This window comes from Panthera onca, chromosome B3 (genome assembly GCF_046562875.1).
Source record: "Panthera onca isolate mPanOnc1 chromosome B3, mPanOnc1 haplotype 2, whole genome shotgun sequence".
NCBI classification, from domain to species: Eukaryota; Metazoa; Chordata; class Mammalia; order Carnivora; family Felidae; genus Panthera; species Panthera onca.
This window is the reverse complement of record NC_138344.1, coordinates 9785648-9813015: the sequence shown is the minus strand read 5'-3', so window position 1 is coordinate 9813015 and position 27368 is coordinate 9785648. Positions and strand designations below refer to the sequence as shown.

Genomic DNA, 27368 nt, shown 5'->3' with positions numbered 1-27368 from the left:
AGATCTGTCTTGTCTCAGTACCTTCCATGTCTTCCGTAGGTGTCACCAAGCGCCCAGCCAGTGTTCAGTTGACTGAAGGAAGGCATAAGCAAAGCAAGCTTAGCAATTTGCTTATTTATAACATTTTAAGTTTTGTGTTTTAGAAGGATGAAATGTTTTTGGTTCAACCGAACAAACATTGACTGAGCACCTGTATATCAAGATACTGAATGTGCAAAGGTGAACTGGGTACCAGTTTCTTTTCCACCTCCGGTTGTAAATGGCGTAGCTCTCAGAAGGCATGTTCCTGCTGGAGATGACCCGTGTTGAGCTTGGAGCAGCATTGGGCATACCCGTGTCTCCATAGCAGCTTTCCTGATCACACCCGTCAAAGGAGAGTTTGGGTACCCATCTCCTCTGCCCCTAGATGCCAGTTATAGCACTTAACCACAGGGCATCCTGTCCGCGTGTATGTCTCTCTAGGCTCCTGGAGGGCAGGCACCAGGAAGTTTTCGTAATTCCAGTACCTGGTGGGTAGCAGACACAAAATATATCAAACAGAAGGCACTGTGTGCTTGTTCAGCATGAACAGATGAATGACAAGGCAGTGGTGATGAGAACAGAGCAGAAGGAAGGGCAACGTACAGATTCATGTTCATTATGTTTCTGCTGATTCACTTACCTACCTGATGGACTGGAATAGAAATTTTATACTAGCAGTAAAAAAAATAATGAAATAAAGTAAAATATGCTAAAGGGAATTTCAAACATTTAAGGCTCATTTACATATCAACGTTAATGTTTAACATTCATATTTTCAAATATTCATATTTCAGAAACAATCCCAATACTAATGGATAATAGTCCTTTGTATATTTGATGGCAATAAGTTACTTGAAAGTTCGTGAACGATCATTAACTCAGTGTAGCTTTCTACCAGATTAGTACAGATTAACAGTTGTATTTTGCCTCAAAGGCTTTTGCAGTTACTGAGGGTATTATTAACAACAAGCTGGTTAACACAGAGAGAAACCTGAAATATTTTTAGCTGGTGGGAAATGAACTGTATCATGACTCTAGGAAGTGATATTTATTTTAGTTTAGCAAATGAGCTCTCTGGAAGACCCGGGAAAATACATGTCTTGAGGTTTTCCCTGCAGAGGCTCAGTTGTGGCTGCCGTTAACAAGAGCAGCATGGTAAGTCTCCTCCTCTTTCTTGGTGGCCCTTGAACTTGGGTTCCTCTGGGGTTCAGAGGATCCTGTCTCTGGGTTTGAGGCACAGGACTAGGTAGATGAAAATGGTATGTTGTTTAGAGGCTCGTTAACACAAGGGTCTAGACCTTGGCTCTCTGTCACCTGGGGTTCTCGCCTGGGCTCAAGGCTCTTTAACTGGGTGCAGGACCTGAGAGTCTGGCTCACCAGCCCAGACCTCTTCCTTCCGCCCGACCTGCCGACCACCTGCTGGATGTATGCTGTCTGCTTTCCATCCCGCTGAATTGTGAAACTTGACATTTACAGCTTATCGCCCTCTTTTTCACTCATTCCCCTAGCCCCCCCTCAATTTTTCCTCGTGAGATACCCCTTTTCATGTCCACTCTCTTCCTATCTTTGTGCAGCCCCCAGACAGTCAGCTACCATATTTCATCAAATTATTTTCAACAGAATGCTTTTCTCATATGTATTTCTTTTCAAATCATCTTACTGCCATAGCAGTTTAAACTTTTTTTTGCTTCCTTAAACCATGTTTTTGTAATGTTTTCCACACATATGGTTTCCTTGCCTCTGTTCTCTTTTTTCCTTCTTTAGGATACTGCTGCAGATACAACCTTTCTAGAACGTTCGCTGCCGTTAACATGTCACCCTTCACCCCTCTCCCCGCGGTTTTCTTTCCATACATACCGCACAAGGCTCTATTTTGCCTTCTTGCCTACACAGGTCCAAGTGTGAATCACTTGGCTTGCCATTAATATTCTGTGTGAGCTGATCTCTGCCACATTTATTCATATGGGTATGCCAGAAGTTCCTGTTGCTAGGTAAGCACTGTGAGAACTGTATGCAGGGACACAGTTCTTGCTGTCCACAAGCTTCATCTAATGAGAAATATATACAGTTGACCCTTGACTTGCACGGACCCACGTGTATGTAGATTTTTTTCTCCAGTAAGCCCATTGGAAAAGTTTTCAGAGCTTTGCTATAATTTGAAACAGCTCACAGATGAACCATGTAGCCCAGAAATATTGAAACATTAAGAAGTTGCGTGTGTCATGAATGCATAAAATATTTGTAGATCCTAGTCTCTTTTATGGTTTACCACCATAACATACACAAATCTACTGTAAACAGTTAAAATTTATCCAAATGTAAGTTCGCGAACACTTGGAGACCATACCTGGTGTCACTTGCAGTTCAGAGAAATGTAAACAGACACAAAATGCAGTGTTAAATAATAATGAAATTAATCATCCTGCAGTTTCATAGCCACCCCTTAGTGCTGTCCCAGTGAGCGCAGTGAGCTTGAATGTTGCCAGTATCTGCTTCCACCCCCACCTGAGGCTTATCATCTCCACGTGAGCGGTTGGTCTCTCCAGGAAATTGCATATGGCAGTAAAAAGTGATCTCTGGGCGTTCTCACTTATTAGTACTTGAGTTTTGGGGAGTTCAAAGTCGTATGTGGATTTTTGTCTGTGGCAGGGGAGGGTGTCAGTGCTCTCAACCCTGAGATTGTCCAAGGGTCAGCTAATCACAGGGAGGTTAGATCATTGCTTTTGGTTGTCATGTCTCTTACCTTCTTTAGCCTGGAACATGGCCGCAACCTTTCGTGATCTTTTATGGCATTGACGGTGTTGAAGAATACAGTAATCCCTTCCTTTCTTCAAAAGCATGTTTCTTATTTTTATTTATCTGATGTTTCCTTGCGGCTAGATGCATTCTTGGTCAGAGCACTACATAGGTCACATTGTGTCCTTCTCAGAGCATCACACATGGAGGCACATGTGTTCATCTGTCTTTATTGGGATGTTTATTTTGATCACCTGGTCAAAGTATTGGTGAATTTCTTCACTGAATAAATACCATGTTTTTTCTCCCTTTAATAAAAAGCAGTTTGTGGGGAGACACATTTAAGACAACGTAAATGTCTTTTTCTTCCTTGGACTTTCTCCCCAGATTGATAATTGATCATTTTTTCTAGAATCACTTTTTACTGTTATGGTTGCAAAGGGCTTACCCCTTTGCACTGTGGCACCCCCCTCTCTACCAGTGAGGCTTCATCATTCTGTCATACTCCGGAATTCTCCCTTCTCCTCTGTTTAATTCATTTATATGGTATTCTTATAGACTCATGACTTCCTGTTTTTTAATTATTTATAGTTTGCTGCTGTTTTTAATTGTTTTGGTCTTCAGATTGTCCCAGATTTGGCCAAGGAAGCCACTTCAGTGTGCAACATGTCACCATCTTTTTTTTTTTTTTCTTTATTGAGCACTTCCTTATTTTCTGTCAAACACAAGATGTTCCAGGCTCATCGTGTCCGTACCCTGATCCTAGGTCTGGAAACACCGCTTTTTTTGAGTGGCCCTGGTTCCTTTAATGGAGAATGGTGTTTAGTGACCAAGAGCTGAGCGTTAGGTATGCTCACTGTTCCTGGGTGTCCTTCTGTTGTGTGAGCCTTTAATGAAATTGGAAACCAGCTGCCCTGATTTTCCAAGGGAGAGACTTTCTTTTCAGACTAGGGAGAAACTATAGCTGACTGTCAGTCTTTGGTTGCTTTAGGAAATGATTGGGCAAAGGGGTCTGTCAATTGCCTATATTCTTGTATTTATTTTTTTTTAATTTTTTTTTAATGTTTATTTATTTTTGAGACAGAGAGAGACAGAGCATGAACGGGGGAGGGTCAGAGAGAGAGGGAGACGCAGAATCTGAAACAGGCTCCAGGCTCTGAGCGGTCAGCACAGAGCCCGACGCGGGGCTCGAACTCACGGACCGCGAGATCATGACCTGAGCCGAAGTGGGCTGCTTAACCGACTGAGCCACCCAGGCGCCCCTATTCTTGTATTTAAAGGAGAGAATGAAGCTCATTGCATGAATGCAAAGAAGTGTCTGAATTGTATAAGGACTCACTTTGGAATTACTGTTTCAATACTATAATCACAGACACCTCATGGAAAGATAATACTTTGGACTAATGCTCAACCTTTACTTTGTATGACTTACCTCCTTTGTTTCACTTTCCCCTGTGAACATCAGGGAGAAGCCTTGTCATTTTGGCAAACTGGGAAATTGATTTGGGAAGGCCTGTAAACTTCTTGAAGATTCTTGAATGAGGGGCGCCTGGGTGGGTCAGTCGGTTAAGCGTCCAACTTCGGCTCAGGTCATGAACTCGCGGTTTGTGGGTTCGAGTCCCATGTCGGGCTCTGTGCTATCAGCTGTGCTGATAGGACAGAGCCTGGAGCCTGCTTTGGATTCTGTATCTCCCTGTCTCTCTGCCCCTCCCCCACTTCTCTCTCTCTCAAAGATAAACATTAAAAAAAAAATTAAAAAAAAAAGATTCTTGAATGAAAGGCAGTTATTATTAACAATTTCATAATTCTGGAACCCTGCAAGAATATCTTTACTAAATATATATGTCTGCAGTATGTAAAAAAAACCAAAAAACCAGTCTCAGGAACGTAATTTAATTTTTGTACCCCTTTAACTTTGAATATTTGATTACATATAAGTTTTTTGAGAAGTGTTTTTTTTGGAAATCTTGTATTTTGAAGAATTTTAAATTTACATAGAAATTGTTAAGTATAGTACAGAGAAATCCCATTTACATTAAACCCGGATTCAATGTAACATCCTGCCTTATTTGCTTAATCATTGTCTGTCTTTTTTTTAAAGTAAGTTGCAGACATCATGCTCTTTTAGCCCAGATACTTCACTGTGTATTTCTTAAGAACAAGGATATTGCTCTTACATAACCACAGCACAATTAGCAAAACCAGGCCCTTTAATGCTGGTACAATGTTAAACCTGTAAGCCTTCCTCAGATGTTGCCAGTTGTCCCAATAATGCCCTTCATGGCAATTTACCTCTGCCTTTCAGCTGCCAACCCAGAATCCTGTGTCACATTAGTGGGCAAGTCTCTAGTCTGGAGCATTAACTCAGTCTGTCTTTGTGTTTCATTAGTGATATTTTGGAAGAGTAACTGGCCAGTTTTCTTTATAGAAGGTCCTCTTCCCTTGGGTTTGTGTGATGTCTGCTGAAGACTGGGTTGAGGTTGTGCATTTTTGTTGGGGACACTGTAAGTGATGCTCTGTCCTCTGTGGGTGTCATCAGGAGTGGTGCTGGTTTCATTATTTATAACATTACCTTTTTTGCTGACTTGATTCAGGTGATATCCACCAGGTATCTCGTTTTCCTTTTGTAATTTATAAGTGAGCAGACTATTTAAAAAATAAGGATTTTTTTTTCTTTTGAAAAGAACCCATCTGTATTTGAAAATATTGGAAAACAGAAAAGCACAAAGTACATTATGAAATTGGCTTCAACCATCCTAGATATAGGTACCTGCTAATAAAGTTTTGGTGTTTTCTTCCTTCTCAAGTGTGTTTTGAGCACCTGCTACTTCCTATTCTAGACTAAGGGGATATCACAATGAATAAAATGTGCTCTCATGGCGCTTACATTCTAGTGAATAATAATAGCTATTATTTCTTTACTTATTGAGATACTGTAGCCAGATTCTCGCACAGAGAGTCGTGACACAGACTTTTCTTTCCAGGAAGCAACTTCATTCCTGCCGGCACCGCTCAGTTGGGCTCGTACCCGAAGAACTGAGCACCAAACATCATGTGGCATAGTTTTTTATACATTGTCGATTTTTTTTTGTCTCCCATATATGGTAACACACACAAACATGTAGTCTGATTAAGTGGTCTCATGTTACAGGGTCATGAGGGATGTTATCATGTATGTGCATAGCCAGGTTACCTTGAAGCCCCCCCCCCCCCCCATTTTTTTTCTTTCCTTAGGGAGGGGACCCTACCACAATATAAATGACAAATAACATGGTATTCGTTTTAGGTGTATAACATAATGATTTGATATATGTATAGATTACAAAACGATCATGAAAATGAGTTGAATTAATATCCACCCACACATAGTTACACATTTTTTTTTCCTGGTGATGAGAACTTTTAAGATTTACTCTCTTTGCAACTTTCAAATATACAATACAGTATAATAACTGTGGTCACATCCGTTATATGTTACGTCTGCATTACATTGATTACAATTATTATTTGTTGAACATATTATGTCCCGTGAACTGCTCTAGGTGCTTTACTTTTATCACTTATTTAATTCGTACAACCTTATGAGGGAAGTGTGATTGTTCTCTCTTACAGCAGAGAATTTAACATATCCAAGAGGTTAAGCAGTTAGAAATTGACGTGCCATGCGGTGATTCAGCCAGAGATCATCCTCTTACCCACCATGGCATGTCAATACATTAAAAGCCAAATTTGAAAGTTAGAAAACAAATTGACTTAAGGTGGTGATAATATATTGTTAAAAAATGTTTATTTTGAGAGAGAGGGAGAGAGAAATGGGCAGAGAGGGAGGGAGGTAGAGAGAGAATCCCCAGTAGGTACCACACCCAGTGAGGAGCCTGATGCAAGGCTCCATCCCATGGCCACCAGATCACGACCTGAGCAGGTATCAACAGTCAGACCCTCAACAGCTGAGCCACCCAGGCGCCCTAGGTGGTGCTAATACTGATCTTTCGCCAGCTGAACTCGGGCACCATTGTTAGCCACGAGCTGGGATGCTTTGTACTTGGCTAGGATTTTCTCTGATAGGCAGCCCTCCACCATCCTCCTCATAAGCACTCACCCCGTTTCCCAGGCCTTGTCCATTCCCACACCGTAATCTTCTCTCTCCCATCCCTCTTCTGCTTTGCCCTTCCCTGTGCCATTTTCCTCCTGATCCAGAAGCTGTCCCCAGTGAAAGGAAGGCCCCGGGCATAACTAGGATCTCGGGGGCCTGGAGAGTCTGTCAGCAAGACGATGGGTCTCCTAGGAAGAGAAAATCCTTGATCTAGAAAAGGGAGATCTGTTCTTTGAATTCCAGGTTGGAAGTCTGGGGAAAAAAACGTTTGTTTACTTATTTTTTTTTAAGTTTATTTTTGAGAGAGAGTGAGTGGGGGAGGGGCAGAGAGAGAGGGAGGGAGAGAGAGAGAGAGAGAGAGAGAGAGAGAGAGAGAGAGAATGAATGAATGAGAATACCAAGCAGGCTCTGTGCTGAAAGCGGGGCTTGGACTCACGAACCGTGGGATCATGACCTGAGCCAAAGTCAAGAGTTAGACGCTTAACCGACTGAGCCACGCAGGTGCCCTTGTGTTACTTACTAATAAATATGTAAAGGTGATTATGGTACTGTTAGTACTGTATGTCTACTATATACCCGAGTTAAAGATGGGGAGAACTGAGACCACGGCTACCATATAAAGTTCTGTTTTTCTTGGCAAATAAGTGACTGACTGGCATTTAGGACTACGGTGCCTTCATATTTGGGGGATCACCAATAGTAACAAGATGGGGCCTGGTATAGGTTGTCTTTTTCCATTAGTTCTTTTGGCATCTGTCAGCAGAAATAGTCCAGATTCAAAAAAGTGTCAGGTTCGGGAATACATTTCCCATTAATGCAGAAGCATGGAAAATACCGTTGTGAGGAGAGCACTCTGTTTCTTCGGTTTACTGGAGAAGCGGAGATGTAGAACCTCTCTTCCTGGGGCTTCACTCAAGAACGTCTTGAAAATTGCCCTCGTTAGTAAGTTCATCTGTGGTGGTTAGATGCGTGACAGACGTAGTTACCGGGTAGCCAGGTTGATCTGTCTGTTCATTCCATGGGGCTTGTCCTTCCCATGAGCAACAAAATCATGTACCGGAATATTCCTCAGGGAAGGTGTGGTTACAGCAATCATCTCAACCAGAGTTCTTTTTAGATCTGTTTTTCATCCTTACTTTTCAGGCACCACCGCACTGGCCTAATCGTGCACCTCCCGTCTGCATCACTGTAGGTGCACTGTCCCTGCAGTGAAACCGGAGCCATGTGGCCCACGGCAGAGTGACAGTGTTGACTGTCTGCTCCCGTGACTTTGGGAGGGCAGAGGGTGCTCCTCCAGGGAAGACAGGTGCTTTCGTCCCGGGTGCCTTTGGAATCTGAATTTCAGGTGGCTCTGAGGTGAATGAGGCTTCTGGGGTCCCTTCTCTTTAATATTTTGGGTAGTTTGACTTAACATTAAAAAGAAAACCATTGAAGCTATGAGAGCTTTAAAGCTTCTTTATTTTGCGAGTGAAGAAAGAGGTTGATGTTAGCCATCTCCTCTGTCCTCCATTAAAAGAAGGCCCCAGATATCACTTAATATCTTGGGCACAGAGTCTTCTAGCAAGATAGTGGGTCTCATGTGGAAATCCCTGATCTTGAGAAGGAAGATATATTCCTAGACTTCCAGGATACTTATCTAGGTGGAAAAAAAAAAAACAAAAACAACTCAGATGTTTCGTTTTGTTTTTCTTTAAAAGTCCACAGTGTAAATAATTTAGGCTGGCAGGCCATACAGTCTCAGGGAACCGCTCAACTCTGCAGGGGCTCATTATAGTACAAAAGCGTGGCCCGGCGTAAGACTTTACCTATGGACGCTGAAATTTGAACATCAGATAATTTTCACATGTTAAAAGATTGATTTTTTTCAACCATTTAAAAGTGTAAAAAACCTTTCTGAGCTCTTGCGCCATATAAAAACAAGCAGAGAGCTGGATTGTGCCCGCGGGCCCGCCTGTGGTCTAAAGGATGAAACTTCAGAGCTCTCATTTTTTTTTCCAGGTTATAATGGTATTTCGATACCTTGAGAAGTTTGTTCTTCTCACATGTGCTGCAGACATTTTAGCTGGTTGCGGTTTATCATGCCAACGGGTATTAAAATTTTACCAGCCTAAGCTTTTCAAACATGTTTCCAAGAAAAGGACTTAGGCATGAGTCTCCATTATAATTCTAAATAGCGACTGCAGCCAGGGATAATTCTGTTGTACCGACTGTGCTGTTGCTTGTGTTAGGGTGCTTTGGAACTTTCCAGTTCGGCATTTGTACGTAGTAAGTCACAGCTCATTTGTTGCTCATTGTGACTTCTTATGTGTTGCACTGAGCACATTTGAGCCCCTACCATGTACACAAAGCACTGGGAATAAGTGAAGAAATAGGCCTTCGAGGCTTTAGGAAATATTTTGAACTCTGTTTCCAGAATCAACCTATTGGAGCATTTCTGTTAATAGGCTTGGTCCTAAGTTTGATGTTATGATTTCTGGTTTTCGGTGTTTAATGGAACTCTACCTGCTGCTCCATTTTGCTGCCAGGCTTGGTAAATTGTGGCCACAGGGTGGCATGGTTCTCTAATAGACTTCATTGGTGTTGAAATGGAAAAGAAAAAAATACTGCAAGGCATGAGAATTCTCTCCCCTATTGTAGCCTGGCTTTCTCTAAATTGGTTTTTCCATAGTGCATTATTGTTTTTCTTTTTTTTCATAGTGCATTATTAAGATTTAGATAATACTAAACCCCAGTGCTTTAAACCTCGGTGCTTTAAAATCTTTTGTTTATGGAGACAACATGAATTGTATAATGTTTATGATTGGGAAGATGGTAATTAGGACTGTATTTTATAGATTATATTTAATTTAGACAGTAGCCTCAATTAAAAAAACTAACCTGTAAAAACTAGAAAGAATATTTGTGAATAAATGACAGAGATGTCTTCTCAGTGGTTGCAGAGTTATGGCAACGGTACTGGCAAGTTTCTGATCTGATTGCAAGGGTTTGATGGAGGGTTGGGTAAAGAAGGGTAGGGATTCCAGATGGTCAGGAAACAGATTAGTAGAAAAGTGACCGTCCCGTCCATGTAGATTAAGAATATTATCGTAGGCTGAGAGCAGAATATGTTCCAAGAGTTTTCGTATATTAGCTGGAGGAAGAGAATGTATTATCTCCATTTGTATAGACAAGGAAAGTAGGGTTAGAGGATTTGAGTCAAGTCTTTGTGGGTGGAGTTTAAACCCAGACTTGCCCAGAGCCCAGACGAATGCTCTTTGCACTCGTCCAGGCAGGCTCAGTGGAGACTGTCCTTGTTGCAGAATGGGTGGATTTGGCAGCGATGTCTGGGGTGTAGAATTCAGAGTTGTTGCTCTGGGCAAGGGGCATTCTGGGCACAGGGATGTGACTGTTTAATATGCCTCCTCCATCCTCTCGGCCTTATTTTTGGATTCTTTTGGTTGGATTCCTTTCTTTTTAATACCCATTCATCAAGTAAATATCCCAGATGTTACCTTGTTAGTTTTCTCCTTTGTCTGACCACCTCCACTGAAAAGTAAGCTTTTAGGAGCACAGAGGTCTTCTTTTCAGATCATTTTGTATTCTCAGTGCCTACAATTCTTCCTGGCACACAAGTGCTCAGTGTTTATGTTTGTATAACCTTACTAGAAATGATACATTTGATTTTTCCCTAAATTTGATGTTTTGTGAAGGTAGACTCCCAGGAGGAACCTGACTAATGCAGGCTTGCTCTGTCTTTCCTTTCCTAGGGCGACTGTGTGGTTACGGTGTTGCTGGCTGAGGAGGACAAAGTTGAGGATGATGTAGTTTTTTATTTGGTATTTTCGGGTTCCACCCTCCATCACTGCACAAGTACACGGAAGGTCAGTGCTGATACGCTGGAGACCATTGCTCCTGGTAAGTACTGGGTGGAATCTTCACTGGCCTTTGCTGGTTCTTAAATACTTTTTTTTTTAAAAAAACTGTTTTATTTGTTTATTTATTTGTTTTTGAGAGAGAGAGCGAGAGAGAGCACAAGCAGGGGAGGGGCAAGGGTGGGTGGGCACAGAGGATCCAAAGCGAGCTCCATGCTGACCAGTTGATAGCAGTCAGCCCGGTGTGGGGCTCGAACTCATGAACCTGAGATCATGACCTGAGCCAAAGTCGGATACTCAACTGACAGAGACACGCAGGCATCCCTGATTCTCCAACACTCTTATTCTGTGTTCATTAGTGTGGAGTAAGAGGAAGAACGGATCAGGGTGACAGAACTCTTTCTCGTCAGATCTTTATTTTAAATACACATTAAGGTAAAGCATTTTGTTTATATATTGCTTATTCTACGAAAATCTAAGACTCACTAGAAATTAGCAAAATAAAATGGTGTCATAAGTTGAAAGATAAAAATGAGGATCAGCCAAAATATTAATTTATTAGAATATTGAGGTTTGGGGGAAAGTAAAACATGTGGAAGATTCAGGTTCTCACGTGGCTACCGTGCTGTGACTGCAGATTTGACGCTGAATGTCACAGGGGCAAAAGCAGAGGTAGAACGATAAGTAACATATGCCTCAGAATCTAAGAGGGACCTAAGAATCTTTCATAAAAGCCAAACTTTCCAAATTATGGTTCATGGTGGAACGAGGACCATGTTTAATCACTGTTTAACAGAATTCAAAGGGGAAAGTATTTACTCGTTAAAAATTCTTTACAAAGTCACAAAGTCCTTGCTACTTCCACCGGAAACAGCTGAAAAAATGGCTGTCTCTTCACCTATCGCAGTACCTAAAGGTGTGCCGACGTGTGTTCCGAGATGAGCTCATTTCCTTAACTGGCCTCGTTTCACAGTTAACAATTGACCACTTTTCATCAGAATGCAAAACAGGGCACATTGAGGGGTAAACCCCTAAGAAGTGTTGACAGTTAACTTGTTCTTTAGACAATAAAGTAGACTTAGTTCTTCCTGAAATGTTTCTTTTTCCCAGTGTTTTTATATAACACTGATTCCACTGTGTTGAAATAGTAAAAAATAGTAAAAAAACTACTACTTTACCAAGGGCTTTTAATATCTAGTCTTGCCAGTACTGGATCCTGTTGCCAGTTTTTCATTGCTGTGCCATTTAATATAAATTAGCTTCATGTCTGATACCCACCAACTGCTGGAAATTATCCTACAGTTAAGAACTGAGGTTTATGACAGTTGAAAGCCGTATTTAGCTTTCTGCTTGGCAGCAGTGGTTTTCAAAAATATAGTACAGAATTTAAAGATTCTTGACAATTCCTATGAATATCTGCCCCCCACCCCCGGCCCCCCACCCCTACAAATTTTTAGGGATTGAAAATTTAACAAGGAGTTCAGGATAGATACTGATTTCTTCTTTAAAGCGTATTAAGTATCCTCCTCTGTAACCTAAAGCTCCAAACATCTTGTTTCCTGTGATGTATATCGTGTCAGAAAGGCTTATCTGGAACTTGAGGTCCCCTCTGGAGCAGGTGCCATCCAGTGTCACCTTGGCTAAACACCTGCCACGTGTGAGAAACAGTCCTCAGCAAGGAGAGTCGTCAGTCCCTGACTGGCGCACGTGTAAGAAAGAGTGTCCGTAGATACGGGGAGGATGCCAGTAGCTGTAAGAGAAAGGTCAGGGGTATCAAGGATGTAGCCCTGCATCCTAGTTGCGGTCCTCAGTCCCAAGTACCAGCAAAGTCCAGCCCCTGGGAGATGGATATGCCCGGCAGCTCTTGTACCTTCGCTGGCAAGGCACTGACATCAGGATGGACGCTTATTTTCCTGAGTTTCATAAGCCCCTTGTACTTGTACGACAGCCCAGAGCTCTGAGTTCGTTCCAGACCCTTACTGATTTCCAACCTTCCTTCCTGAACTCTGGTTCCCATTTCATCCCTTGCCTTTGGTGGTGGTTGTTGTTGTTGTTGTTGTTGTTCTTCTTCTTCCTTTTTTAAAATTTTTAAATGTTTATTTTTGAGAGAGAGCACAAGTGGGGGAGGGTCAGAGAGAGGGAGACACAGAATCCGAAGCAGGCTCCAGGCTCCAAGCTGTCAGCACAGTCCGACTTGGGTCTCGAACTCGTGAGCTGTGAGATCATGATCTGAGCCGAAGTCGATACTTAACCGACTGAACCACCCAGGCACCTCCTTGCCTTTGGCTCTAAACCTCTTTACATGTCTCCGTCCCCCTCTTTTCCAGCCACATCCATCTCTGGGTGTCCTTTAGTGCACTTATCGACTCTGAGTACCCTTACCCTGCCGACCCCAGCGAACCAGAATGGATATTATACTCTGCTGCTTTCTCCTAATTTGATTTAAATCCTCAGAAATCATCCCTGACCCATTTGCATGGGGCCTGGAGTCCTAGTTCCTGCCTTCTCTAGTTTCCACTAATCAACTCTCCCCTCCTGTAAATTGTGGTCTCTGGCACCTCCTGTGTTCCCGGTCAGGCCTACGGGCCCAACCGCCTGTCCCCTTCTCTCTCCAGTTGGACTGCACGGTCTTCTCCTCATTGAGTTCACTCAGGATGATGACAAGAGGTGCCCGAGCACAGCAGAGGTGACAGAGGCTTCGAGTCCCTACAGGACCCTCTTGTACAAGCAGGCCAGGCGGAATGGCAAGCTGCACTCTAACCCGTGGACCTTTGATACGGATGCACAGTAGCAGTGAGGCCCCGGTTGGTGACTCAGAAGCTCTGTTCACTGTTTAAGCAGAGGGGACTCCTGAATAGAGCCTGTTGCTCTGGTCAGCATGCAGGAGCTCCTCCCGTTCAGCTGCTACATCTGCTGTAGTCATTTGTGGACGTGTAGGGATGGACATCTTGGGGTTTGAGTTAGATTTGAATCTCTTGTTTATATCATGGCATGAATATTTTAGCCTAGAATTAAACTGCCTTAAGTCGGTTTTTAGGGACATCTTAGACTTGTTTCTTACCTCCCTTCAGCTCTCTACTGAGCTGTCACCTTCTCAGCGAGGCCTTCCCTGCGAGGCCTTCCCTGTCCACCTTATAAAAATATACAGCGGCCTCCCCTCTGGACTCCCTCTTGCCCTTTTCTGATTTTTTTTCCATTGCACTTACCAACTTCTAACATGTATATTTCATTTATCTTACTTATTTTCTACTTGCCTTTGCTGAAGTCAGCTTCGTGAGGGTGTGGATTTCTGTTTTGTTGGTGTATGCTAGGAAGGCTGTTAGTAATCCCTACCATTTGCTGGAACCGCTTTTCTACTGTATTTGAATTCATCCCAATTCTCGGAAGCCGCTCTTCTAGAAAGGTTGTGCACACATGTGTACGCACACACATACACATGCACACACAACCCCTGCACCCTTTCTTTTGAAAAACGCAAAAGGAGTTTGATCTGGCTTCTTGAACTGAATTCTTGGCTTGAGGGCAGGAGTCAGTGTTCTCTTTCCAGTATCTACCTATGGTGATTTCTGGGCCTCAGTGAGCTATATTGACAGCCTCAGATTTCTTGTCTGCTGCGGGCGATGTCAGAGTAGTGAGGATTCTTCATGGAAAGTGCTTGCTTTGTGCATCCTGGTTGCCAGATGCAGCAACGGCTACTGGGAGGGGTGTCTGTGCACCCTTTTTGCTCCTGTGTGAGACCAGCTCCTCTGGGCCTCGTCAGTTGGGTGCACTCTGGGAAGAAAAAGAGCTTTGTGTCTTGTTCTTGCTTTTAATGTCATGTTTCATCCAGATTGCTGGCTCTGATGTTTCTTTGAGTTCTCTGCATGTTTCACTGTCAATGTTTTGTCACATTTTAGTTTTTACTAAAACCAGATGATTGATTGACCTTCAAAAGGCAGCTACTTCTTAATGTTAGTCTCTAACCTTTCATTATTTGGGGATGGAAGAGAGAAAGAAACCTTTCTAACTTGGCTCCTTTAAAAAAGCTTTTTAACTTCAGATACGAAAATTATTTTCCTTTTTTTCTGTTTTTTCACTTTTTTGCTTGTTTTCTAATGAAAGGTTAGAATGAATTGTATATGTGTGTTTAATTATAAGTTGTAAAGGCTTAGGGCACCTGGGTGGCTTAGTCTGTTGAGCATCTGACTTCAGCTCAGGTCATGATCTCACGGTCCGTGAGTTTGAGCCCCGCGTCAGGCTCTGTGCTGACATCTTGGAGCCTGGAGCCTGCTTCAGATTCTGTGTCTTCCTCTCTCTCTGCCCCTCTCCCACTGTGACTGCCTGCCTCTCTCTTTCTGTGTCTCTATCTCTCTCAGAAATATAAATAAGTTGTAAAGGCATTAAAAAATTTTTTTTATGTTTATTTTTATTTTTGAGAGCGAGATAGAGCAGGGGCGGGGCAGAGAGAGAGAGAGATACAGAATTCGAAGAGGGCTCCAGGCTCTGAGCTGTCAGCACAGAGTCCGATGCGGGGCTCAAACACACGAACCACGAGATCATGACCTGAGCATCCAAAGTCGGATGCTCAACTGACTGAGCCAGGCACCCCAGTTGTAAAGGCATTTTAAAGTAATCTTTTCTTGCCTTTCTACCATCAAAAAGCTGTGGACATGATGATTCCCCTTTTTTCGTAAAGTAAATACAGTATAGTAAAAGTAGTAACATCTAAGGGGGCAGTTAGGTGGAGGCTTTGGTTTCTACTTTATTTGCCTTTGAATTGTTTGAATGCTTTACAAGTGAGTGTGTTACAAAAACATATATAGTAATTTTTAATAAAAATATTTTGAAGACTGAAAATAATGCTGTTTCTTTTGAAAATAAAGCCATCTGAGTGCTTAATTAACACTAGACAAACAGGCTTTATTTTTTATTTTTTAACATATATTTTTCTGTTTTTTTTTTTAAGTTTTTAAAAATTTATTTTGAGAGAGAGAGAACAGGTATGAGTGGGGGAGGGCCAGAGAGAGAGAGAGAGAGAGAGAGAGAGGCAGAAAGAAAATCCTAAGGAGGCTCCGCTTTGGTGGCACAGAGCCAGACTCGGGGCTCAAACCCACGAACTGTGACATCATGACCTGAGTCGAAACCAAGAGTCGGATGCTTACCCAACTGAGCCACCCAGGCGGCCGCAGACAAGGTTGGTAATAAAATATTACATGCAAAATACGAATTTCTGGTTTAAGAATATAATTTGCTATGAAATAGAGCCTGAACTGGAAATACATCTCTAAAGACAAAAGGTATTGCCTTTGTAATAAATGAAATAAAATATCTCCATTCTTTTTTCTTTGTATGAAACAAATCCAACCCCAAATCCCATCTTAACTAAATGTTGATTTTCCTTTAGAGATGGAACTGAGGTTTTTCTTTAAAAGTCTTACGCAGGACTGGTTAAGTATTGTAAAGAAATCTGAGTATCCTTGGAAGGTAATTCTTGAGGGATATGGAGTACTGTCTAACTGCGTTCATTTTTATTAGTGACATGTTAATTTAGACCAAGCAAACAATGATTTCAGAATAGAAAATGAGCAGGATGTTTAGTGGATGCTGTATATACTATTTTCCTGAAAGGCTTTGATGCAGGGTCTCTCATAAAATGAAATCTTTTTTCACCATGTCTATTTACTTTTAGAATTCGCGGCAAAGTTTCTTACTAGACAGGAAAACTATAAGCATTCACTGACCTAAAATTTGACTCAGCTCTTGTATTTTTCTTTCTCACTCATCAAAGGGAAAGTAGTATATATAGTAAACTTGACATTAAAACAATAAAAAGGAAAAAAATCTATTTGCTGTGATCAGAATTCCTTTCAGGCTTATTAAAAATCAGTGATTATAGCCCAGGTCTTAGTAAGTCGTCCTACACGTAAAACACAATGTGTCTCTCACTTGTTGTGAACCAAAACCTGTCTCTAGTAGCTGATGTCCAAGGTTGCCAAATCAAATTATACCTTTGGAAAGAAGTTGTAGGCTTTAAACCGGCCTAATTGGAGAGTGCTGGACCCTCCGTCTCTGGCCAAGAAATCTGTTACCTTTTATTGGACACTTTTTAACAGTCTCCCTCTTCTAAAATGTTCCTGCTATAAGGCTTTCTCTAGATGGGTACAATTCTAAATTTTAAAAAACTTTAAAAAGTTACTGTCCCAATGTTAGTTCAGTATATATAGTTGCTATCCTGGAAAAACAAACAGAACTACTTGAAGGGAAAAAAATCTCTGTTGTCTACTGTCCCGGTTGTAATGCTTATGTGGAAGTTGTGTATTTCATCACCTTGGAGCTGTGGATACAGCCCTAGAATCTGAGCCCACATGCATTGTGGGGGAGGCAATGTCCCCACCAAGGAGGTGAAAATTGGTTCCTGGGGGGCAAAAAATCGTACTCTTTATGTAGAAGCACAGACACACCTGTACAAATATATGGTATATCCGTAGCATTAAAGTTTCATTAGATGGCAGGTAAATAGAGAAAAACGTCTACAAAGACTTCAGTGTTGGGGGGGGGGGGGTGGTGGTGACAGTAAATGAAACACTGAGAAATACCGTCTTAGAGTAATAGGCTAGGATATGGTAGATCATGATTTTAGCATTAATCAGCCCCTTTCCCCCCAGAACTGTACATGGTGAAATTCCTGCCTGTTTTTTCCCCACTCTGCTAAAATTCTCTTCCACCAATTTGCACACCTACCATTCGACCAGCAAACACTAGGAGTCGGTGCCTTGCTTGCTCCACCTCATCCTGAAGACTGAAAATTTTCTTTATCCCTACGTAACCGCTTCTTAAACACCTCGCTGCCAAACTGAAATAGTGAAATAGTTTTGTATCTTTCCACCATTGACTGCTTAACGCAGCCGCAGCCGTTCTCTGAGAACATAGATTGTGCTCCCGGGTGGGACCGGGCTTGGCTGGTCCCGCAAGCCCTTCAGGGTTCCTTTTGGGATGGTTGGTAAAACAAAGTCCCAGTTGTTCCCTCCTCAAAAGAGAAGGCCCGGATGGGATGTGGGCCACTTTTAGCTTAATAGGAAATGAAGTAATTCTTGGGTCATGCTTCAGCAGAGTTGTTTATCTGTAGCAATATTTTGTTTCCATGGGTATGGGTGATACTGTGATAAGGAGGCTGCAGGAAGGCTCTCCCAATCTCAGAAGCACACATACCTCCCCATCTGCCAGCTTGAAAAAGGTTGGAATTAGATGCTTTTAAGAGGAGCATTAGCAGCTAATTAGCCTTGTTGCCTCCCAGCTTGGAGGTCCTTACTGTGTTTTTGTTCTGCATTCTCCCTCTTCTGTCTTTTCAGTTCTGTGGAGCCAAAGGCAACTTTTAGTTCCGGGTCTTGCCGCAGAAGCTCTTTGTGGAGTATGGGGAATTTCTTTTCCTGAGTGACCTAAACAGGAACGTTTTTTAAGAGCTAAAAAAAAAAAAACCAGTAACTACCAGTTTTTCCAGCCTGTCTCAGGGCGGGTGCCTTGTGCGTGGCCATCTCTGATGTTTCTGAACAATCCGGAAGGTTGGCGGTGGTGGGCTTCAGGGTGGAGTGACTAGTTCAGGGTCACCTAACTCGTCCACAGCGGGGGGGGGGGGGGGGGGGGGGGGGGGGGAGGGGGGGGCAGGGCACACCTGATACTGTCTGACCTGGCAGCCCTTCGCCAGCATACTTCTGGACCGCTGGTTCAGTCCGCCAGGGGCCGCCCCCCCCCCCCCCGCCCCATAATTTACTGTGCGCTTTCCGTCATAAAGGAACTGGACCTGATCGTGGGGGTAGATGCAGAAGGCGGTTTTAGAAATGGAATTGAAGGGGCGCCTGGGTGGCTCAGTCAGTTATGCGTCCGACTTCGGCTCAGGTCATGATCTCATGGTCCGTGAGTTCGAGCCCCGCGTCGGGCTCTGTGCTGACCGCTCGGAGCCTGGAGCCTGCTTGGGATTCTGTGTCTTCCTGTCTCTCGGACCCTCCCCTGTTCATGCTCTGTCTCTCTCTGTCTCAAAAATAAACGTTAAAAAAAAAAAAATTAAAAAAAGAAATGGAATTGAAGCTCAGGCCGTGTTTCTTTACCAGTTTGTCGCTCTTCTTCCCCTCTTTAAATTCTCTGGGCTTGCTTCCTTCAGGAGAAGCTTAGTAAATTTCTCAGAACTTCCCTTTTTAAAAGGACTTGTGATTCTTATTTTCCTTCTTTGTTACCAGGAAATTGAGTGGAAGGAGAAAAACATCATGGCAGTAGCTGAAAACCCCACTACTCATCTTTCTGCGGCAGCTTCTGTTTTTATGTAGAAAGAAGTTAAATTGTGACGATTGTATCAAGTTGAAAGTGGTTTCCCATCCCCCTGTCTTTTCAGTGTAGGTGTGGGCATCGTTAATACTTTTATTTTGTGTGCACAAAGGCCCCTGCAGATAGTCGTGTCTCTAGAGCTAATTTATGGCAATAAGACGTTTCGTGTGTGTGTGCGTGCGTGCGTGCATGCGTAGCGGGGATTGTTTTATTGCTGGTCTGTATTGTATAAACTTTGTTGGTTTTTAAATGTTTGTTTATTTTTGAGAGAGAGTACACGAGTGAGTGGCAGGGGTGGGGTGGGGCAGAATATCTGAAGTGGGCTCTGAGCTGACAGCAGACAGCCTGACACGGGGCTCAAACTCATGAACTGAGATCACGACATGAGCCAAAGCCGGACACCCAACCGACTGAGCCACCCACGTGCCCCTAACCTTTGTTTTTTAACATGCTGGGGTTTTTTTGCCCCAAATGCTTTATCTGAAAGGTTATAAGGGCTTAAAAAATAATGAGAGGGGTGCCTGGGTGGCTCAGTCAGTTAAGCGTCCCACTCTTTATTTCGGCTCAGGTCCTGATCTCACGGTTCCTGGGTTCGAGCCCCGCATCAGGCTCTGCACTGGCAGCATGCAGCCTGCTTGAGATGTTTTCTCTGCCTCTCCCCTGCTCACGTTCTCCTTCTCTCTATGTGTCTCAAAATAAAAATAAATAAACTTAAAACAAATCTTGAGAACCACTGGAGCATAATAGGAAACACTAATGTGAGAGCGTAGCCGGCCAGCCTTGTGCGGTGGGTTTCCAGACAGCAGGGTGAGACGCTTTGTTTTTGGGCGGTAGTGGCTGTCCCAGTGTACTCTTAAGTTTAATAAAGGCCGATCCAGGACACCCTCAGCCCTCCACTCCTCTTTTACTCCTTGAAAAAGAAGCCTGTAATCATACCAAACAAATTGCAGATTTCTGGCACATTTTACTCAGGATGATTCATAGTGTCCTTCAGATTGTGAGTTCATGTCTGAAGGGAAAATGTCAAGCGAACAATCAGATAGTTGCTCCTGGGTTTCTGTTTCATGGCCTTTTCTGATGTTCTGCCTCCCCTGATACACGGTTTTATTTTACACAAAAATGTGTACGCACAGCTGCCAGTAATTCACCCATCCACCCACCACCTTCCAACAGATTTCTTCCGCCAAAGCAGCAGAAAGTTGCCAGTAAACACACGTGCGTGCGCACACACACACGCACACTCGTGGACCGCCTTCAGGGTCTCCCCAGCCTCTGCCAGCCGAGCAAACCAGTGGTTTAGCAGTTCCAGTTAGATTTCCGAACACTTTGCCCTTGTGTGCTTCCACAGTTCTGAGTGAGGTTGTCGCTTCACCGTGGCTTTTTTGCACTCAGGCAAACCCTCTTCTGTGGGCATGAGAGTGCGTGTGTGTGTGTGTGTGTGTGTGTGTGTGTGTGTAGTTGAAGGCCGGGAACATGGTGTGAACTCTGAGTCTGGACAGAAGGAGCGTTTATGGGGCGGTGGACGCTATTTAGTGTCTGTGGCGCTGTAACTCCCTTTCTGGTTCAGGCTTGGATTTCTCACCTTGGCACAGGCTTGAGGAAGGAAACCGGTAAGAACGAATAATGATTGTTCATCTGGGTAGTGTCTATTAAGTTAGTATAAGATCACTTGTAAGCAAGATTAAGTTTTGAAGGCAGAATTCAGTTTGGATCCCAAATTATTCACATTTTCGTCATTGAACTTTGAAACTTGTGATTTTAGTGTTTATTGGCAGTTATTCATATGTACCTCAAGGGGCTGTGAGGAGTGTATAGATTAGCTTAATCCTGGATATGTCGAAAATGCTGTAATTATTGGTGAGGTTCATGAATGAGAACCACACTGTTCTTACTTTAAAGTAATTAATTCTTCCGACTGAAATACGTAGTGTTACATCTATCTTATTTAATTGAAAATGAATCTAGGTTAGGTATGATGTCGTTTTGGGTTGGTTATAGTATTGAAGAATTTGAGAAAACTCTTCTAAATTATAGCTCTTTGCTTATAAGACCAGGAGACTGTCTAGATTTTTAAAGATTACTTATTTATTTTGAGAGACAGAGCATGAGTGGGGGAGGGGCAGAGAGAGAGAGAGAGAGAGAGAGAGAACAGGAGAGAGAGAATCCCATGCAGGCTCCATACTCAGCGTAGAGCCCAACATGGGGCTCAGTCTCATAACTCTGAGATCGTGACCTGAGCCAAAATCAAGGGTTGGACACTTAGCCCACTGAGCCACGCAGGCTGTCTAGATTTAATAGTATTAAAGACATTGTCATTTACCTCAGGACACATAGCTAAAAAGTAAGGAAAATAGGTTTGAACCCAGGTCTGTGCTGTCACTAAGCATCCAGATGTGATCAAATTAATATCCTCTCGAAACTGTAATTTCCATCCCTTGAACTTAACTTCTGCTTCCATTTTTATGCTTTTCAAACTCTTCTCTCTTCTTGGAATCTCTTGCTAACTTTCTCTGCCTGTCCACCTTCCACCTGGTAACATCTACAGGCCATAACTCTGGGGAAACCCTGGGGCCTGTAGGGGCCACTCCCTCGTGCTGTGAATGAAGAAGTTGAGGTCTGGAGAAGCAGAGGTGATCTGAGGTCACACGGCTTAAGATTGTCTCTGGCGTTTTTATTCCTTTCCTGCTGATTCTTCCATGGTACCCTTCCAGTCTTCTTGTACTCAGAAACTTGGGAGAAGGGGCAGACTCTAGAGCCAGAAAGTGGGCTCAAATTCCAATTCTGCCACCGAGGAGCTTTATAACCTTGGCCAGATTACTTAATATTTTTGTGCCTTGGTTTCTGCATCTGGTCAATGGGTATAATAATAGTATCTACCGCGTAGGGTTGCTATGAGGAGTACATGAACTGTTACTTGGAAAGCACAGAGAAGACAGTCGAGCACATAGCAAGTATTCTAGAAGTGTCTGTTAGGTAAGAGAAGATGGGCACCGGCCGTCCGGGTGCTGAGGGCTCTACTGGAGGACCCCGGGCTTGCAGAGCCGAGAGCGGGGTACCTGTCCAAAAGGTCCTTCCGAATGGCCGCCTCCTTCGTGAAGTCTTCCTGCTCTTGCCCACGCGAAACGTGTTGTTCCTCTCCCACCAGTTGCACTGTGCGAGTGTCTTCCAGAACCCGTGCCCTTCTGACTTCCTTTGCAATTCCCTGCCACGTGTTTGATTCCCCTTATAGACTGCACACCTCTGGAGGGGCTGACACCCTCACCTTACTCGTGTCCGCCTCGTAACCACAGTGCCCTGGGCTCGGGGCATAGCCAGCTGTTAGATGCGCTGGAACCGTTTGAAAGATACGCTTTCTGCCAGAAAATTCCCCAAACCTCCTACCTGAGTCAGTGGACTTGTTTGTGTTGACATTGTTGTTTTATATCGTTAGGTTGGCTGCTCTTCAAAGAAAGGCTAAGTTGTTTTTTTTTTTCTGATTTTCATTTCATATGTTGAATGTATAGATTCAGCATATGTATTGAATTGAAATACATATGTGGGTGTCCACACACACACGGGTGTGCACACACACACGCACACATCCCCAGGCAGACAATTCTCCTGTTTCCTGTGGCCTTGGTATAAAGAATTCAGCTCGGAAGGCAGCAGGTGTACCTGGTGGAGTTTTGTGTTTATGTGGACACTGATCTCAGCGGCTAATGCGCCTGTTATTCTTGCTTAGCCATGATACAGGCCTGTCATTCAAGTATCAGGCTCCTCACAGGCGGGGACAAACTCTTGCATCAGATATAATAGGCCACATCCCTTGGCATCACATTTGAATAATGGATTCTGCTTCTTAATATCTGTGTGACCTTGGTCACATTGTTTCTTGAAATCTTGTTTTTGTCATCTGTCACATGAGGATAGTACATCCCTCATAAACTTGTCATGTAGAGAAAATGCCATGTCTGGTGCCTGGCGTAGAGTAGGTACTTGGTTCGTGAAACTTGTTACCGCCCTAAAATTACACAGCAGTGAGAGATTTCTTTAGTCATGAGGTTAAAGGGCCTAAGGAGGCCCCTGCGGAGTAGTATGTGGAAAATCAATTTACTTATTATTCTCATTGTTCACATGGGAAAAACAATTACTGTTCTCTCTCTTTTTTTTCTTCATGTTTATTTATTTTTGAGAGAGAGAGAGAGAGAGAGAGAGAGAGCGCGCGCACATGAATGGGGGAAGGTCAGAGAAAGGGAGACACAGAATCTGAAGCAGGTTCCAGGCTCTGAGCTGTCAGCACAGAGCCCAACGCAGGGCTCGAACTCACGAGCTCTGAGATCGTGACCTGAGCCAAAGTCGGATGCTTAACCGACTGAGCCCCCCAGGTGCCCCGACTGTTTTCTCCTTCGAAAGCAGCAGAAAGCTTAGTTCTGTGCACATCTGAAGCCTCTACTGGTCCGTGGCCACAGTGTGGAAAGTCACACCTGTGGACTGTGTGGAGGGATTCCCTTGGCTTTGCTCCCACTGTGGAAAAGCAGTGCGTGTGAGAGGCTGCAGGGACACTGTGGGTGTGCAGGTGCCTGTGGTTGGTCAGGAGAAGCACAAGGTGGCATCACTCATGGAGCAGAAACACCTGACTCCATTTTCATTTCCGTTTTTCTCATAAGAAAGACATTTTAGGGGAGAAAAATGATAATGTTAGGAGCATACTTCTTGCCAGTGGAGATCAGTGTTTGGACGTTGAGGGAAAATAGTGCGTTTCAGTGATTATATTCTGCGTGTCGTACGTACTTAATTCTGTGAGGCTGAAAGTCCAGCAGAGAGTCTGATTCTCCAGGAGGGCCTTACCCACAGAAACAGTGTGGTCAGACCTCTCTGATCTTGCTGGAGCAGAGCGCTCTGCGGTGGCGTGTCTGTGGCAGCTCACGAGGTCTGGACGGTGGGCACCAGTCTCTGGCATGCTTCTTGCCCTGAGCTGGGCTTCTGGCCACAGCATTGCATCATCCCTGTGTGAACGAGGCGATTTGGTTGATGTCATTCCAGTACAGGGAAGAGTGTATCTGAGAGAAGTTATTTCGTAGGCCCTGAAGTGCTAATAACAGTGAAATGAGATCAAGTTGTTTTGTACTTTTCAAAGTGCTCCATCATTTGATTGATTGTGTTGTGGTGGTAATAGGGCAAGCGCTGGGGAATGCGTGGAATTCCTCCCATGTAGCCTCCTGCGCGGCTTTCTCCCTGTTGCGTTTCCAGATCTACTTGCATTCGGTTGGTATCAGACCTGCGTGGCCTCGTAAGATCCTTCAGCTTTCGTCCTTTCCTCTGTTCAAGTCGACCAGCCATAATTCAGAACATACCGAGATCCTCAGTGACTGTTCAGTGCCCAACATTATGCTCTAGGGGGTACATCTAGGGGACAGAGCTGTTTGCTGGTGGTAAGGAAATTGACTGATAGTTGCAAATAACAGTTCACAAAACGAGCCAGAAATGGAGCGTACAGGAGTTTGGAAGATTGCTGTCAGAGCCCCGAGGAAGGAGGCGTTTCTTTTAGGAAGGAGAACTTGGGTCTCGTGCAGGAGGAGCAGAGAGGACCCAGCGGTGTCTTCCTTGCACTGGGAAGGCTCTCATACTGTCTTCTCTGCCACACGTGTTTTCTTCAGGTCACGACTGCTGTGAGACCGTGCGGGTGCAGCTGTGTGCTTCCAAGGACGGCCTTCCCGTGTTCGTGGTGGCCGAGCAAGACTTCCGGTTCGTCCAGGATGAGGCGTACGATGCAGCCCAGTTCCTGGCCGCCAGCGCCGGCAACCAGCAGGCCCTGAACTTCACCCGTTTCCTTGACCGGTCAGGACCCCCATCTGGGGATGTGAATTCCCTTGATGAGAAGGTTGCCCTGGCATTCAGACACCTGAAGCTGCCAGCGGAGTGGAATGTGCTGGGGACAGATCAGACGTCTCATGGTAAGAACTTAAACACACCAAGAACACAGACACATTTGGGAAGACTGAGGGTCTTAATGGCGGCTGCTTCCCTACAGTCAGTCATTGCCCTCAAGCGTTCCACAGCGGCTGGATGCGTCCTGCAGTTGTGGCCTCGAGGGCGTCTCTTCTCCGTCCTTCAGCGGAGCCGGTAAACTTGTTCTTGCAGAGAAATGCCCAGAGCGGGCTGGAGCTTTACTGTGGCTGTTTTCAGTTCCCATTTACAGCAGAGGGTGGCACGCGGGTGACCTTGCTGCGGGTCTGGGGTCCATATGTGTTCTGCGTGGAGAAAGTGACCCATCCTTCGCAAGGACTGTAGCAGAATAACTTCTTGTCATCCTTTGGGTATTTAATTACTAAAGACAGGGTTTTCATTTATTGTCTTCTGACGTTTTCTAGAGACTCTGTGGAGTTGGAGGAAAGAAAAGATGGGGGATTGGGGCAGGGGCTAGGGGGGAGCACCAGAGCTGTCTGGGCCTCTTTATCCAGAGCAATTTACCTCTTAACTTCTTTCATCTACTGGCTCTCCGTAGAAGAGTTCATTGAAGGAATGGCTCCACTTTTTAAAAAAGCTCTGATGTAGTAACTATGCACGTTCCTCTTACTCAGACGGGTTTCCCTGCAGAATCATCGTGTGGCGCATGGCATCTACCAGATGTCATGATTTTACATACGTATTTATTTAAAAATTTTTTAAAACATTTATTTATTTTTGAAAGAGAGAGAGAGCATGCAATTTGGGGAGGGGCAGAGAGAGGGGGACAGAGGATCCAAAGCAGGCTCAGGCTCTGAGCTGTCAGCACAAAGCCCAGTGCCGGGCTCACACTCAGGAACTGCGAGATCATGACCTGAGGTGAAATCAAGAGTCAGCTGCTTAGCTGACTGAGCCACCCAGGCGCCCCTATGTACATATTTAGATGAAACAGTATATGCTTGGGGTTCAATAAACATCACCCTCGTTCCCTCCTGAGTTCACATCAAGTTGGGAAGGTTTAGGAGTTCTGCAGCTAGAGATCACAGTGTGTGTGTGCTTTGCTACTGATCAAAGCTGTCTTGGATTACTGATCTGCCAGGAGGGTTTCCTTATCTTTCTACTTTCTCTCTGAAAGAGCTGGACAATCACAGGACTGCCCTTGAGTGGCCACCCAGCTCTGATTATCGTATTATGTAGGGCGAGCAGACCAGAAGTCACCCTCCCTGCCAGTGAGCAGAGCCTGAGCCATACCGCCCAGCGGGTTCTGGTTCAGGGGCCTGCCCAGTGCCTGCTCCCACACACTCGCCAGATACGTGTATTCTCCCTCCCGCTGGAGAGCTATTTGCCAGCTTCTGTTCTCTTCTGTCCTGTGACTGGCTGCAGCAGTGGTGTCCCTTATCGTCAGGGGCTTACTGTCCGCATACTGCCAGTGCAGGCCTGCCTCAGGAAGACAAAAAAGAAAGCTCGTGCACTCAAAAACCAAATCAAGGAAGAAAGCATTTATCCTTTGCTTTTGCTTTTTCTAATTGGTATATTGACCAAGGAGCCTCTGCACTGCTAAGATCTAAAGATCAGAATGTTTGCCATCATACGGAGCATGAGCACCTTTTCAGAAACCTCATCTTGAGGCCTCAACACCTCTAGCCCCTGCTGTTCTGTATCTGTGTGGGAGTTCCGCTTGGCCATTTACAGATCAGTATTGGGATGGGATTGCATTAGTTATTTGTGGGGCTTAACGGTGTTTTTATCGTTTGGTTTTGTCTTATTTAAAGAAGTTACAGGAATTGGAGAGTTTGTTCATATTACCATGATTTTTTTAAAAAGAACTGTTAGGAAAAGCACAGTCTGAAACTTGAGGCCTATCACTTCCCCTCTCTAGACCTTAGCTTCCTTGTCTTTGATAGGGAACTGGCCAGCTTTAATATTTTTGTGGACTTGCCATGTGCTTCTTCAGTTTCTGTTGCACAAAATTGCTTAACAGTGCTAGCAAAGGCTAAATCAAGTTTGAACACTTAGGAAAGTGCATTAAAACTGCAATAAGGTACCATTACACACCCATTAGAAAGGATAAAATTAAAAATCCTGTCAAATTAAAAAGCTGGCAAGGGTTTAGAACATCTCATGCGTTGCTCGTGGGAATGCAAAATGATATAGCTGTCCTAGAAACTAGTTCGTCAGTTTCTTACAAAGTTCAATGTACATTTACTATATGACTCAGCAATTCCACATTTGGCTACTTACCCTTGAGAATGAAAACTTACATTTACTCAAAAAAGTCTTTGCACAGATATACCTATGGCAGCGTTATTTATAATCCCTCAAAACTTCAGACAACCCAGATTTCCCTCATTAGGTGAATATATAAACCAATAGTGATACATCCATATAGTGGAACACTACTCAGCAACAAAAAGGGAGGTATAAAATAAAAAAAATAAAGGGGGCAA

At 43.9% G+C, this 27368-nt stretch overlaps 1 protein-coding gene across 10 annotated transcripts in view; it reads left to right on the top strand.

Annotated features, from left to right (window-relative positions):
* AKAP13 (A-kinase anchoring protein 13) overlaps nt 1–27368 on the top strand; it is a 337030-nt gene that overhangs the window by 114746 nt on the left and 194916 nt on the right. For all 10 annotated transcript variants that reach the window (XM_078448989.2, XM_078448991.2, XM_078448988.2 and 7 more), the window contains exons 3-4: nt 10597–10744; nt 24633–24929. In XM_078448989.2, the coding sequence (XP_078305115.1) occupies nt 10597–10744; nt 24633–24929 (445 nt within the window). The remainder of the gene's footprint in view (nt 1–10596; nt 10745–24632; nt 24930–27368) is intronic.